General features: G+C 48.1%; 1 protein-coding gene across 1 annotated transcript in view; it reads right to left on the reverse strand.

Moving 5' to 3' along the window:
- Positions 1-2,036: 2,036 nt before the first annotated feature.
- Itgb3 (integrin subunit beta 3) overlaps positions 2,037-16,416 on the reverse strand; it is a 66,345-nt gene continuing 51,965 nt past the window's right edge. The window contains exons 11-15 of the mRNA XM_021631933.2: positions 14,340-14,562; positions 13,310-13,410; positions 11,094-11,213; positions 7,942-8,108; positions 2,037-6,118 (exon numbers count right to left, since the gene is read on the reverse strand). Of these exons, the coding sequence (XP_021487608.1) occupies positions 6,053-6,118; positions 7,942-8,108; positions 11,094-11,213; positions 13,310-13,410; positions 14,340-14,562 (677 nt within the window). The 3' untranslated portion in view covers positions 2,037-6,052. The remainder of the gene's footprint in view (positions 6,119-7,941; positions 8,109-11,093; positions 11,214-13,309; positions 13,411-14,339; positions 14,563-16,416) is intronic.

Consider the following 16,416-nt stretch of genomic DNA (forward strand, 5'->3'; position numbering starts at 1 on the left):
GTAGCCTTGGCTGTTCTGGTCTTGCTTTATAGAACAGGCTGGCCTCAAACTCACAGAGATCCATCCACCTGCCCCTGAGGGCACAAATATAATTTTTAAAAAGAAATGTTTAAAGGGATTTCTTTGTGTGGGTCACTGTCTGGCCTTCTGAATCTGTCCGATGAATGCCTACAGGATAGTAACTGAACTAAAGGTGAAGTGATTTGTCAGAGGGGCACCTAGCAGCAATGGCTATGATCAACTGTATTCAAGTTAGCTGTTCTCACACAAGCATACGGCAGAATCACTGGGCGGAGCATTGAAACCATATTGCTGGGCTCCAGCCTCAGGTTTTCTTTTTTTCTTTCATTGAAAACAGATTTTTTTTCTCATATAATCTATCCTGATGACAGTTCCCCTTCCCTCTACTCCTCTGTACCTCCCCTCCCATCCAAAGCCATTCTCTTTCTGTCTCTCATTAGAAAATAACAGATTTCTAAGAGATAATAAAAGACAACAGAAATGTAATAAGAAAAGGCAAAAATTATATCGAAGGTGAGGGAAACAGACCAACAGAAGGAAAAGAGCCCAAGAGAAGGCACAAGAATAGAGAGGCCACTCTCTTCACACACTCAGGAGTTCCAGTAACCTGGAAGCCATCCTGTATACGCAGAGGACCTGGTATAGCAGACCCTGCGTGTGCTGCTTCAGTCTCTGGGAGCTCCTATGAGCTTTGCTCGTACTGATTTCTAGGCTCTTGCTTCCTTGCTGTTCTCCATCCCCTCTGACTCTTACACTCTTTCAGCTTCCTCTTCCACGGAGCGCCCTGAGCTCTGAGAGGGAAGGCTTTGATGGAGACGTACCATTTAAGGCTAAGTGTTCCAAGATCTTTCTCTCTGAGTGTAATGCCTGGCTATGGGTCTCTGAATTTGTTCCCATACCCTCGGATTTTCTTATTCAGTCCTTGCATGACACGTAAAATTTTTTATCTTTGTCAGTAGTGTCATAAAATTATAATAGAGTTGAATTTTCTTATACTTAGTGATATCGTAGCTATCATAATGTTCATTACTCACATGTAAATGGACCTGTTGCCGTCAAAGTGAAATACATACAGTTTTGCACAGTACGGAATACTTGATAACAGCCATGTTGCTGGTTGTGGATTCACCACGCTGTGTTTCAATTGTTATTTTGGTCCTATTTATTTATTTTATGGCTTACTGAAAAAATGTTCTGTTCCCCTGGCGGCAGGCAGCCTCTTATGCCGTTTGTTTACTATGACCTGTGACTGTATCAGGAGGCCTTATGAAGTGACTCACTTGTACTTCCCAGGTCTGTGTGTCCACACTCCCATGGCAACAAAACTACTCACCATTTCTCAGGCTGTATGACTGTGATTCTGAGAAGAGACTTGTCAATTTTCATTTCTTTATGAGAGTGTGTGTGTGTGTGTGTGTGTGTGTGTGTGTGTGTTTGTCTATCTGTCTGTCTGTGTCTGAATATACATACATGTGTGTACAGGTACCAGTGGACGCCAGAAAGGGATTCCCCTGGAGCTGGGGTTGCAGGTAGTTGAGAACTGAACTCCAGTCCTCTGAAAGAGGAGAAAGCGCTCTTAACCACTGAGCCATCTCTCCAGCCCCTTAACTGCATTTTGAAAAAAAAAACTTTCTAGGTGACACTCCACTTTGCCACCAGCTGTTTTAGGCAGAAGTTAGGCATGTAACTGACCCTGTAAATAATTTTCCATTAAGCCTTTCCTCGTTTATGGTTCCCATGGGTAAAACCTAGACTATACTGACAATCTGTTCTGCTTTGTTTTCAAAAGATCCTAAATAATCCTCAATTTTTAAAAAAGCCTTAGAACGTAATGATGTGCTCCTTTTGAAAATATCAAAGTTCTGGACTCCAAAGCTAGCTCCAGCCCCCACAGCAACCACCATCTTATTTCATTTGGAAGCACGCTTTCGCTAAAGCAATCACTTTTGAGGCAGTGACACTCTTTGCAACCGAGAAAGCAGAAATAATAACACAGGACCTTAGCCTTAGGCTAATTGTTTTGGAAAGCATGTTTAATTCCCAGTTACACAGCTCAGAGGAGGTGGTGAGGGAGTCAGGAAGACGCTTATGTAATTTCAACCAGAAATTAACAGAGAAATGTCTTGATGTTGTGGGCAGCTGCAGAATATCCGAGAGCTAAACAACTGACTCCAAATGGAGCAATTTGTCAGGTGTGTCCCATTTCCTCCTACTGTCCTCAGACACTGAGTCTGGACAGGAATTACCTGTGAGAGAATGGGACACAATCCCTCTGTGCTGCGTTGCTCAATGCCAGAACAATCTTGGATGTTCACCCTGACGATACTGAACAGACTGTCCTCTGGTGAACACAGCTACAGATGTGCCCATGTACTGACCAGCATCGCTGCTCAAAGACCACAAGCCTCCTTCCAGAAACAGACAGGATTCCTACCCATCTTTTTATTCTTTTAATATATTTTTTCCCTCTCCCTATGGTTTCCTCATCTACACTATCTTCTCTAAAGAAACACCCATGGACTCTGTCTTGGTGGCTAAGGGTTGTGGTTAATATCAAAACTTCTTGGATCTGTGGCCATTCTTCCTGGTCCCTCACTGATCCCTCTACTATATTCTTGCCCCCTAACCCAAGAGTATCCCAAGGAGGCCAAGGCAGGACAGTCATTGGCCTATCCCTGTTCTCAAGGCTTGCTCTGAACACTAATGCCTGGATCAGCCACTCCTTACTGACAACCTTCCCTAATAAGAAGACATGTGGCATATACTCACTTATAAGTGGATATTAGACATATAATATAGGATAAACGTACTAAAATCTGTACACCTAAAGAAGCTAAGCAAGAAGGAGGATTCTGGGTAAGATGCTCAATCTGCATTCAGAAAGGCAAATGGGATGGACATCAGAAGAGGGAGAAAACAGGAAACAGGACAGGAGCCTACCACAGAGGGCCTGTGAAAGACTCTACCAGCAGGGTATCGAAGCAGATGCTCAGACTCATAGTCAAACTTTGGACAGAGTACAGGGAATCTTATGGAAGAAGGGGGAGATAGTAAGACCTGGAAAGGACAGGATCTCCACAAGGAGAGCAGCAAAACCAAAAAAAAAAAAAAAAAAATTCTATGCACACAGGAGTCTTTTCTGAGACTGATAATCCAACCAAGGACAATTCATGGAGATAACCTAGAACCCCTGCACAGATGTAGCCCATGGCAGCTCAGTGTCCAAGTGGTTCCATAGTAACAGGAACAGGGGCTGTCTCTGACATGAACTCAGTGGCTGGCTCTTTGATTACCTCTCCCTGAGGGGGGAACAGCCTTCCCAGGCCATAGAGGAAGACAATGCAGCCACTCCTGATGATACCTGATAGGCTAGGGTCATATAGAAGGCGAGGAGGACCTCTCCTATCAGTGGACTTAGAGAGGGGCATGGGGAGAGAAAAAGAAGGGGTGGGGATAGGAGGTGACGAGGGAGGGGGTTACAGCTGAGATACAAAGTGAATAAATTGTAATTAATAAAAATAAATAAATTAATAAAAAAAGAAAACAAAAATTGGGCCAAGGGGTGGGGGAATATTGAACCTTGAGTCTAGAATATATTTGGAGAATGAAAAGAAAAAGATGCAAATGTACACAGAGTGAACAAGAAACAACAAATTAGATAACTAAATGCTACACTAGGCGCGCCCATTAACGGGAGACGAAGGGGTTCTGAGAAAGAATGAGACTCACTGAGACAGGTTGTGAGATTGACATCTGCTCTTGTATGGCATTCAGAACTCAAAGCTGAAACACAAACACTAGCAACAGCACCTCCCCTACACACACACGCACATGCACACATACACACGATTTCAGTGCTGGGAATCAAACCCAGGGCATCCCGTAGCGATTACCACTGAGCAGCATTCCAGTCCCCTCCTATGCACACAGAATCGTGACTGCATGCTTGAGGCCATATTTAATCTCAGCATCTTAGAATGGTGACACTACTGTTGGGCATATAAATCAGTTGGTTGTGTTCTTGCCTAGCATGCCTGAAGTCCTGAGTTCTATTCCCAGCACTGCATAAACCAGGCATGCTAGCACATACCTGTGATTCTAGCACCTGAGAGGTGGAGGCAAAGAGGATTTCGATTGGCTACATCAAAAGTTCAAGGCCATCCTAGGATGAGTCTTACAAATAATACTAATAATAATTGAAAGAATACTGACACTTGAAATAGACGTTCCAAGTAAGCTGGACCAAATTCATCATTTTTCAAACTAGAAAACTGAACTCCAGAGAAGAGAAAGTGGCTTTCCCAAATTAACATTAAAATATTTTAGCAGCAACCTTGAGGCTAGGACTCAGATTTTCTGATCATCAAGATTACTGTCTACAGGTCTCTGTTCTTTGGGTGGTGGGCATTAGGTGTGTGTGTGTGTGTGTCTGTGTGTGTGTGTTTGGTTGGTTTTTCAAGACAGGGCTTCTCTGTGTAGCCTCAGCTGTCCTGGACTGCCTCCTAAGTGCTGGGATTAAAGGTGTGAGCCATCACACCCAAGAATGACCATTTTGGTTTTTAATGGTAGAGCTGAGTCAAACCAATCTAGCTGGGACAAAAGAACAGTCAGTCTGTCCTCCTCGAGACAGGTTCAATGTGTCCACATACTCATCCGTACATGCTTCCAGGAAGAGGGAGTCCCTTACAGACCCAGTGACTGAGTGGCTGAGTTACTAAGAATGACACGGAGAGCCTACAGGCCACACTGTATGTGGGGTTTGTTTTTTATGCTCTCCTTGTCATCATATAAAATTACAAATCTACTAATGCAAGTATGTTTATATACAGGCTCCTTTAGAGTGAGTGAACCTCATCATAGTTTTGGGTGGCCCCATAGAGAATAAAACAAAATTGCACTTGCGGCCTCCCAGATTAAAGGCTGAGATAAAATGAGGTTGTCCAGCCCACGAGAGAACAGGCCACACACGCAGGTCTGACTGGCCATTCGTTCCTCCCTGGCACTTTGCTCAGCAGACTCAGGGGGAGGACTCCTTCACGAGACACCCGAGAGGTAGATAGACACAGTCTCTCCCATGGATGGGTATAGCACAGGCACTGGATGAGGTGTGTGGAGGTGCTTGGAAAGAGGAGCAGAAGGCCTGGAGAAGTGGGGCTAGCCCGCCAGTTCTGACCACAGCACTCGCCCCTGAGGGGAAAGCCTCTGGCCATGAGAGACATCCTCGGTGTGTGGCAAAAGTCTGTAACAATCAGAGGTAAGAGATGGTGTTGACGGAGCGAAGACACTTCTACACAAATCTCTGGGGAAGAGCAACCCGTGAGGCAGATGTGAAATGGCTGTGATTATGAACTTGGAGGTGCTGGCACATCCCCCAGGCCATGCATGACCCCTGAGTGGCCCTGCCATCCTCACACTCAATGGGCCAAAGAGCCAGGTGGCAAGGACTTTCCTTATGAGAGAACCAGTACAGGACTGAGGCGATGGCAAAAGACACAGGCAACCCTTGAGGACTCCCCTCACTCTCCCTTCAGCCTGAGGGAGGGGAGGTAGGCAGAGGAGGCTGTGGCACAGAGCCAAGCATTTCCTACCATAGCTGTTGACAGTCAGGTCCAGGAACCAGAAACTCACAACCTCGGCCTAGAGCCAAGACTTGTTGGCATCTCTTCCTCTGGAATGGGGGACCTCATCCCTGCTCTTCTCTTCGGGGAGAATGGCCTGACAAGGCCTCTCAGAGGAATCACGAGTTCCCCTCAAGCTAAGCAGGAAGAATCCCTTCAGGAAGGGTGCTGAGGACAAAAGCTGTGGAGCTCTGCCTATGGGGACACATCCCAAGTCTTAAATTACACATTCCCCCACACTCAACACGTACATATGTACACACATACAGATACACTCCCACATACAGACACTCTTCCCAATCCCAATCCCAGCCCCAAACCCCGCCCACAAATACTATCCTCTGTAAACATGATGGCAGAGACTCCCACAATCCTGGCCTAACGGACGATGGCCTAGGGATGGCCTCTTCCCGTTAAGTGCCCCGGTAGGTGATATTGGTGAAGGTGGAGGTGGCTTCTTTAAACAGCGGGTTGTTTGCCTGCAAAGGGAACAGAGGAAAAGCTCACAGTCAGGTCCTGGCACTTCTTACCCCGAAAGGTTCGATTTCTTCTGAGAATTTTACCCAGGGCATCCTTCCCTAAAGCAAACTGTCAAAGCCGGCCAGTGCACACATTCACACTTCTGCTTTTAGGATGGAAATAGATAGGAAATACGGAGAGGAGAGAGATGGCGTGTTGCTGGTCTGCCACTATTTCTAAGGCTTTTTAATTCAGCCCTAGGGTGGAGGGACGCCATCAGTTTTTGGCAGGCCCAAAACAGTGTACCATTTAACCTGTCTCTCCTATTTCCTCCTTCCCTACGCTTTCTTTTCTCTCATCAAGGCAGTGCCAGGTGATTTGATCGAGAAAGGAAAACGACGCGGATAGGGTCAGAATGCAGAGCCCATCTTTTGCTGAAATAATTCTTAACTTGTTTTTGTCTCATCACTTGAATCAATGGCCACCGGGAGGCCTCTGCCAGCTTTCCCAAACTATTTCCCTTCAAAACGTAAGGAATCCTCCTTAACGGCAGTCAAGAAATTTAGAACGTTCTTTGGTTCCTCGGTGGCTTAAAATGTTCTGCATCAGCACTCTCAACCTGTGGGTCAGGGCCCCCCCACAGGGGTCACATATAAGATATTTGCATCACAATTCATAACAGTAGCAAAATTACAGTTATAAAATAGCCACAAAATAATTTTATGGTTGGGGGTCACCGCGACGTGAGGAACTAACGGTATTAAAGGATGGCAGCATTAGGAAGGTTAAAAACCCCTGATCTACATCGTCCCAAAAGAAGCACCTCTGTTTCTTGGGTCCAGTTGACATAAGGTCTGGGGTCACCAGGGACAAAGCTTCAGCCTGACCCTGGACACTCAAGAGTTAAATGGTCACTTGCTAGGTCCAGGAAAAATAAAATGAGCAAAAGGAGAATAGGCTAAAATTAAATATACAGATGGTTTAAAAAAAAAAAAAAAAAGGCTCATTTGAGAAGCGGGTGAGCTGGCACAGTGGGGGAAAGGCGCTTGCTGCCAAGTGTGACAGAACCCAAGTTCAAGCCTCAGACTCCACACAGGAGAGAACTGGGTCCTGCAAGTTCTGCACATATTCTGTGGCACAAACACACACACACACACACACACACACACACATTTGGTTGGCTTTAATGCTCATTTATTGGACTAAATCAGGTTAAACTGTATTCTGGGCCCCCCAGTGGGAACCTGGTTTGGAAGCTACCACTTCTCACTTGCTTCGAGAGAGGATCATGAACAGATGAACCGCCCCTACATCTAAAAGCTTCACCCCCAAAGCAATTCCTTTCTGAGTCAGGCGAGCTACTTTAATTCTCTGCCCTCGGTTTCCTTAACTATAGAATGGGGATGATAACACTGTCCCTCAAAAGGGCTCTTAACAGAGATAAAAACAAAGCAAGAAATCAAAAGCATGTAGACTAGTTCTGTACAGTCCTCAGTAAATGTTAGCTATTGTGTCATTTTCTGTTCATGTTTAAACTTTGGACTTCGTTGCCTCATACAGTATGTTATATGCTCCTGATATAGATTTGTCCTGTCCCCTCAACTGGAGAGTAAGCCTCTCGCTTTGTCACAATATCCCATGTGTCCTCAGTGATCAAAGAGAATTAGGTAGTTTCGTGAGTATAAAGACAGAAGGACGGTCGAGCATTTCCCAATTTCCAGAGCAGAGGATAACGAGGGAACAACTGTCGGAGCTGACTCTGACCATGGTAAGCCTCTCCTGCCTCAGCCTCGGGTTCTTCAGCAAGACTTAAGAAAAACCAGCGCGCAGCACAGCCACTTACTGTGTCCCATTTCGCTCTGGCTCGTTCTTCCTCAAATTTAGCAAACTCCTTCCGGTCGTGGATGGTGATGAGTAGCTTCCAAATGAGCAGAGTAGCGAGGCCGATGAGTAGAACGGCTCCCATCACCGACATGAGCACCACCAGGATGTCGGGGCCCTTGGGACACTCTGGGAGGCAGAGGCAGAGAGGGGGAAGTCACCAGGAATGTCTAGGAACGAGGTCTTACCCAGTGAATAAAGGGCAGGAGATGGGGCAATCAGAATAGCAATGCCATCACTTTTTAAGGGGGATGATCTTTAGGAACAGCGATAATCTGCCCTGGGGGGCCTAAATCAGAGTTCTCAGGCCGCCTCTAACCCATTCGGTGCAGGTTTACCCCACAGTACACTTTAAAACTCAGTGGCGGGATGGCTCAGAAGCAGGGAGCCCTTGTCGCTCTTGCAGAGGGCCCAGGTTAAGTTCCCAGCAACCACACGGTGGCTCAAAATGTTCTCTAAATGCAGACCACCCAATACCCTCCTCTGACCTCCACTGGCACCCGGGCATGCATATGGTGCAGGAAGGCAGGTCACTCATACACACAAGCCCCGAAAACAAAAGTCTTGAATAAAGACTTGAGTGGAGGAGTAACTAAGCTTGGTGGTAAAGACCTTGCTAGTTTGCATGAAGCCTTGGGCTCTGTCCCTAGCATTACAAACACAGGGTTCCAACACACACACACACACACACACACACACACACACACACACACACACACATCTACACCCGCTAATACTAGAACTCATGTTCCTATAGAGCGGCCACTGGCTAGGGGTGGGTGCAGCTACACCTTTTATATTTGGAATATCCTTTCTGCTTACCAGAGTCCTCCTCTCTCTCCCTTTTCTCCCCTAAACACAGGCAAAGCATGACCTGCCCTTGGGTCTGTGCCACTGGACATTCAGGAGCCAAGACTGCCTGGGTTTGAATACTGGCTTGGATGATTACATTTCCTATCTGACCTCCGATAAACTGACTTTTCTGGGTGTCTGTTTCCTGTTTCTCCATCTTTAACATGGAACAGGTCTTCACCCTCTCTCAAAAGCTTGTGGTGAGGAATGACGATGCTAAGTAGGTTTTAAAGAGTTCAGAACAGTGCCTGGCACAAAATTAATGCCTCGATAAACACTAGCTACCATTGTCACTGGTGGTGTTTTCGTGCCTGGCCATTTCACTCATTGCCCCATCGGCATTTGTGTCTCGTGCCCTGGCACAGATATTTGTACTCCTAGAGACCAGGAAGTCTGCCAGCCAAAATAATACTTAGTGATCCAAAATCTTAACCCTACTGGGAGCTGACTCCTTTGTGCAAGCCGAGCCAACAAACAGAGCAGAGCAAAGTTAGGATGTTTCGGCTCAGCTGATTACACTTTGCAGAGCTCAGCTTCCCATGAGTGTCTCAGGTGTCTAGCACCTGATCTCAGGCTGGCACCCTCTGGTGTTATGAAACCAGACACACACATATATATACACATATACACACACACACACATATATGAGTGCTGGTGCGTCTGGAAAGGAAGACACACCCACTTCCCACTGTCTCCCACCTTCTTTCCTAAACAGACACCCAAGGCTCACCACACACTACACAAAAACAACCACTACCACAAAACACTCTGGCCATCTCCCAACCCACCAAATTACAACCTATCGATAGTTGAGGGGCCCCTGTCGAGAGCTTGTGAGGGGCCAGTGTCCCAGTTACCAGGAGCAAAGGGCCCCAGTTCTTCTGGGAAAAGCCACTGTGAATTCTCTGAAAGCTTGGGGTAGGGCTGACCCTCAAACCTCAAAGTGAAATTTCTACATGGTGGTCTGGGCGACACAGGTGGGACCCTGGTGGAAAACGATCTGTCACCACCAGGGGTGGGAGGCAGGGGACAGTATCAGGTGCCTCTGGAGGTCCCTCCTCACCAGAGCAGTGGACCCACAGTGGGGGACCCAAAGCCAGACAAGCCTTGGAAGTGTTGGCATATTTAGAAAAGTATAGAAAAGTCCAGATCAGTTTGACTCCCGATAAACAAGTTGCTATTTTGGTGTGCGAAACACTCTGTGTTTGTCCTGGCAGCCCTGTTCAAGAATGAAGAGAGCCTCATTCAGAGGCCCATTCTCTGTGGCTGAATCCATTTGGAAATAATCTTCACTGCCCTACAAGTCACTCAGCCCTTCAAGGAAAACATCTGCAAGGCCAAGAGGTTGTGAAGAGAAAGAGAAGAACCTCTTCCTAAGCTTCAGGCAGCTGCCCAGGCTGCTGCCAAGCTGGAGTCCCTGGAAAGAGTGGGATCTGGGAGGCCAGTAGAAAGTGTTGGCTCCCGGCTGAGGGTGTGACTTCAAAATACAGCAGTTGCATGAGGCCCCCAGGTTCTACTTCCTGGACCACTGTGGGTCACTAGACCCGGGGATCCCATTTCCCAGTGGGAAGAAGTGAACACACTGGCCGAGACGGGAAAAGTGACACCCCACCCCCACCCTCCGCCCCCGAGATTTTGACCATCCCAGATGACTGTCATCTTTACTCCCAGTCTCAACATCCCAAGCCAAATGATCCGGGTTGGTGATTCCACAAGAGACGCCAACAGGTTGTGTGGGGAAGAGATGGAGTAAATGTAGAGCCAAAAGCAAAGACCTTCTGAAGCACAAAGGGGTGAAAGTATGGCTAGGGCAGGGGTGGGGGAAATCCACAAAGTGGGGAGGAAGCTGGGCTCAAATCATAACATGTATGTTCCTTCCCAGACATCCATGGTCTCCTCCTCTTTGTCCTTCCCACAAGAGCTTTCTCCAGACTCTCTAAGCAAAGGGAAGACCACACCCTTTCTAGTTCCTTGCCCATAAAAAAAAAAAAAGGCTGAGTTACAGGTGGATGTGAGCCACCTGATCTTGGTACTGGGAACCAAACTCAGTTCCTCTGTAAGGGCAGCAAGCACTCTTAACCACGTGAGCCATCTCTCCAGCCCCAACGTGTCATCTTCTTGCTAGCACTTGATGACCGACCCTCTTAACCTCCTTTGGCCTGTTTTGTTTGAAAGTAGAAATTTGTTACAAGTAGAAATTCTTGCCGAACAGGGTTGTCTCTTTCTCCCTGTGGGCAGGGACAGGGCCCTGGGCTCACTTACCCGGCTCCTCCACCACATACAGGATGGCCCTTCCACTGGTGTCTTCAGAGTACTGGAATCTGACCACACAGTCATCCTCGTTCTTGTAGGTACAATTCACTGCATTTTTGCCAGTATCCGCTGACAAAGGGAAGGGACAATATGGAGGATGAGAAACAAATCCAATCCCAGAAGGTAAGAGTTTTTCCCAAGCCCAGATCATGGGACATCTGGAAAGTATGTGACAAGAAACTGACAGTAGGCAAGAGCAGAGGCTGGAGAACAAGCCTGACCATTGGCACGGCCTGGCCCTCCGAGATGGCTTTTCTTCCTCACAGGCCCTTTCTGGTTTTTAGTTCTTCCTCTAAATAGGGCATGCTATGGGAGTGTTACACATTCTGATTCAAAGCCTGTTTTGTAACCCCTGTGATGCTGGCTGCTGGCTGCTGGCTGCCTTCATTATCTTCATCTATGAAGGAAAAACAGTGTCTCCACCTTACACAGAATGGTCGCTAACACACAGCTGGCGTCCCCTATCCTCTCTTTCCTCTCTCTGCTTCCCCAGAGCCTCTCAGTGTGTTTATGCAACCTTTACAGTTCTTTCACTTCTGTTTCTGATCTTGTGTGCCTCTCCACAGTCACCCCCGTCGCTGTCCCCCATGAGGCTTTGCAGCCCTTCTGATTCTGAAACCTGCTAGTCACTGCTAGACACGGTGGGTTACTCTCCACTAGGTATGCCTCGCCACATACTGGTGGGTGCAGATGGGCAAAGCTGACGAGGGCTGTATTAGAAAATGAATGATAACTGCTGGACAAGCAGAAGAAGGAAAGGGGGAAGTAGACATCAACTATTTGTTAGCAAGTCTTTTCTGTCATTTAACTCTCCCCGTAAGGTGGGGCTGTAAACACTCTCCCCCTGAGCTAATCTCAGCCAGCCTAGTCTCCTCACCAGGAAAATCTGCTTCTTCAAACTCAACTCCTGGCTGCCCTCACTGCAGCCCCACTTCAGCCATCAGTCAAAGGTCCAGAGACCTGCTTCTTCTATAACTGCCCTACCTGCAGCTAAACCACTGTCTTCCTGTGGGGCTCTCACGTGAAGCGGCATTTCCTGTCTGCAAGGGTGATTGCTATCTGGGGGCAGATTGCCATCTCCCAGGCACCACCCAGTCCCTCTCAACTCAGATAATATATCAGATATATTGAAAGCAGCAAAGATGACATTGAGAGACAGCGTGGCGTATGGGCCAGAATAACGGCAGGTAAGAATTTTGCTCCCTCTGTTTATACTTCTGTCTTATTTCAGGGGGGACCCAGAAAGCCAAAACACCTTAAAGAGTCATGATTACATATCCATAATGCCAAAGGTTTCCCTCTAAACCAACAAGCTGTAAGTAAAAACCTGGGCATTACTTAACAGTGTTTTTAGCTCCTTTTTTTTATTTTATGTATATAGGTATTTTGCCTGCATATGTATGTCAGTGCACCTTCTGTGTGAAGTACCCATGGAGGCCAGAAGGGAGCTTCAAATCCTCTGGAAATGGAGTTACAGGTGGTTGCCAACCACCGTGTGGATACTGGGAACTGAACCCAGGTCCTCTGTAAGAGAAGCCAGTGCTCTAAACCACTGAGCCATCTCTCCAGCCTCTGAACACTTTTTAAAAATAGGGTTTTTTTTTTGGGGGGGGGGTTGTTTTGTTTTGTTTTGTTTTTTGAGACCTGGTCTTGCTCTGTAGCTCAGGCTGGCCTGGAACTCACTCTGTAGCCCAGGCTTGCTTCAAAGTCAAGACGCACCAGCCTCAGCCTCTCAAGTGACAGGATTACAGGTGTGTGCCACCAGGCCCAGCGCTGCTTCCTTGTCTACTAAGCTGGGGGTGGCAGCCATGGACCTGTGCCTTCGTTTCCTCGTCTATAGAATCGAGGATGTTACCTTCCTCTCCCTTAAGAGTACACTGAAGAATTATCCAACTTGTACGTCCTTTACAGGTTGTGCACAGCCTCTTGCTGAGTCTGAGACCCCAGTTAGCAGAAGCCGTGAGCTGCTGAACACATTTGCAAGGATGCAGGGGATCCTCGGGAAGTCAGCCTTCCTTATGTGCCCACTGTACACCACGCCTGCATGGCATTTCATGGCGTGCAAACTACTCCTCCACCTTAGAGCAGGAAGCTGGCGGTTCTGAGGTGGGAACGGAACCAGGGACAGCCTGGGTTCATGAAACTCTGAGGCCTGCAGGACTTACTCAGCTCTTTCACGGGCTCGATGTCATCTCGGCAGTAACGGTTGCAGGTGTTTTCTTCATGCAGGGTTCCCCGGTTGAACTTCTTACACTCCACACACTCCCTAGAGGAGAGAGGACATGGCCACTAGAGCAAAGCAGGAACAGCCCCAGGTATGCCACGTACCCAGGAAGCTTCGTGGAGCTCAGGAATGAAGAGGCCCTCCTCACCCACAGGCAGGACCTGGCCAGCCAACCCTGGATCTGAGAGTCTCACTGTGTACAGACTAATCTGGTCTTGAACTTTGGAGCCCCCTGCCTGCTCCTGACTGCTGGGATTATAGGAGCAAATAGGCTTCATTAAGCTTCTTCAAAGTTTGTGATGGTGATGATGAAGGTGATGATGAAGGTGACTCCCCATCGGTTCTGGGAGGTTTAAGGTCAGAGCTGGTCATGTTATTTGAGTGTCCCATGAAAGACTAAAATCCTGTTCAAACATAACTAAGAATTTCAAGACAGTGACAACAGAGCAGTCAGCCTAGCATGAGGCTCTTTCTCCTAAGCGCTGGGCCCTATCACAGCTCAGAGTGCATAGCTGTGAGCCTGGCAATGGCAGAGCTATAGACTTGGGCTAACTGAGGCTTCCTCCAACCTCCAAAAGGGGCAACCTCCAAAAATACCGGCAAATGTCCATTTTGCCTGACACCCACCATAACTTGAGGCCTTTGCACCTCCCACATTAATCAGAACATTGCACTGGAATTTTAAGAGGATGTCCTATTTGGTCCCCCTCCCAATGCAGAGGGGTTCAAGATGCTGCTCTAGAACAGGGCTTGCTCCAATTGGTACTACTTTGGTCCCTGCACAGCTGGTACCACCTCCAACATAAAGAAAGAAAGAAAAAAAAAGAAAAGAAGGAAGGAAGGAAGGAAGGAAGGAAGGAAGGAAGGAAGGAAGGAAAAGTAGTCATTTGTCTGGAGCACACTGTTATCAAGCACACTCCTTGGGGGTTCCTTCTTGCAGCCTCCCAACCCTCTCCAGGCTACTCACTCACTTCTTAAATGAGCAGGCGTCGGGGCAGGTGGGACATTTCTCGCAGGTGTCTCCGTAGGAGCCCGGCTGCACGCAGACACAGCTGCCGCACTCACAGTGGCCCCGGCCACTGCACAGCAGCCCGTTACTGGACATGCAGGTGTCCGTGCGTGTTGTGCAGTTGCAGTAGTAGCCAGTCCAGTCCGAGTCGCACACGCAGTCTCCGCAGTTGCACTGGCCGTGGCCTACGAACAGAGCCAGCACGGCACACCGGCTGGTGAGAAGCCTGCCCATGACAACAGACAGCTATTAGCTGTCACCCTGTTCTCCCGCCCACACTCACAACGATCCTGCAGGTGAGTGGGGGAACTGGCTCATGGCCCAGTAGAGACAGGCAGCAGTTTAGGCAGCCCCAAGGTGGAGGCCCTGGAAAGTAAAGGTGCATTTGGATCTAAGTCTCCCAGAATTCCTGCCCTTTTGATTGCCAGTACAAATCCTCCTTCCTTCTCTGCCAGCATTGGCCTGAGGATTAGAGCTCTTTAACCCCAACGGCTGGCCCAACAAGAATCCACGGCCTGTGCCCATGCAGGGCATTCAGGAACTTTGACAGAGTAGCCTGGTGATGATAAAAGGCTCCTCCAGCCCCTACACCTATCTGCTTCCCCTCCAACATGACTTGAAAGAATGCCAACCATCATAATCATTATCTTCTTCCTGTTAAGTCAGACACCAACACAGGCTCTAACTTCAACAAGCTAGACCCTCCCACCAACAAAAGAATGGACCATTATTTTGGACCATTACCAAGGTCCATCACTGTGTCTCTCAAACCAGATAACTGTCACAGAGCAAGGTGAGAAGAAGCAAGGTTCTGAGGGAGAACTCATGAGACAGGAGCATGCACTGTAATGAGATGGAGGAATGGAGAAGCTTCGTGCCCAATGCCAGGAAGAGAAGGTACACAGGGTGCTCTGGGTATGCTGGAACAGGGTACCCAAGGGCCAGACAGAAGGCTCTGGGGGCTACGGAGTCAGAGCCAAGGAGGCACAGAGAACAAATACAGCCTAACTTACAGCCTGCGGAGGGCCGATGCTGCTAAGTAAATCCCATGAATGCCATAGAGAGAAGGCAGCAGAAAACGAGAAGAGCTGGGTGAGAAGAGGAGAGGGGGTCTAAAGGCAAACAGCAGCAGATTGGTTAGCAATGACCCTCACATAGCCCAAAGGCCCCCACCAAACCTCTGCTGATCAACTGTTGCTCCTGCACCTGAAACCCCAATGCTGCAGAGAAACAATTAATTTCTGAAGTTGTAGGCACGGTTCAACAGCTTCCAGCCTCACCAATACAGCCCGACTTCTTCTCCTAGGCTTGGGTTTTGATTTAGTCGATGACGCTATTTTTAAGAGACTCTGGAAACTCGAGAGATGCAGTCAAGCAACGCCTGGCTTGCTCCCTCTGCCTCCAGGTTGGCCGTGAAGTTATGCCCCTGCTGTTACACTGTCCTGCCCAAGCACTCGGGACCAAGCAAACATGGACCAACCCCTCTGAAACCATGAGCGGAAAATAAATCTTTCCTCCTCCATTTTCTCTCGGGTATTTCCTAACAGCAACAGGAGCAACTGATACAGCCTGTTACCCTATGTAGCTGAGAGCGCAGTAGGGCTGCCTTGGGAAGCGCTTAGAGAAGAGAATTATACTGCTTCCCAAAGCCAAGGAAGTAAACATTCCACGATGGAAGTTGTCCGTCCGTACTCACAGCAACGACAATAGTGTCCGAAAACATTTGCGGAGCATTCAACGGGTGCCAAGTGTGTGCCATATTCTGTAGTGCGTTACCGTGTTCATTTCTTAACAACCCCCCTGTGGGGTCAGAAAGGTTATGTACCTTGGCCCTGCACCACGGGTTATAAACAGCAGAGTCAGGGCTCGGCCTTGAATGACCATGCATCGGCCAACACTCTCCCCACTCTGCCCTTCTGCTGCAGCTTTATGGTCTCCTGTTTCTGTTCATACTGTCTAGACTTCCCTTTAACCCTGTGATCATTATCACCCCTGAGGCCCAACCCAAGTGTTCCTTCCTCTCATCAGCTTTTGCTGAC

The sequence above is a fragment of the Meriones unguiculatus genome, chromosome 7, assembly GCF_030254825.1.
Source record: "Meriones unguiculatus strain TT.TT164.6M chromosome 7, Bangor_MerUng_6.1, whole genome shotgun sequence".
NCBI classification, from domain to species: Eukaryota; Metazoa; Chordata; class Mammalia; order Rodentia; family Muridae; genus Meriones; species Meriones unguiculatus.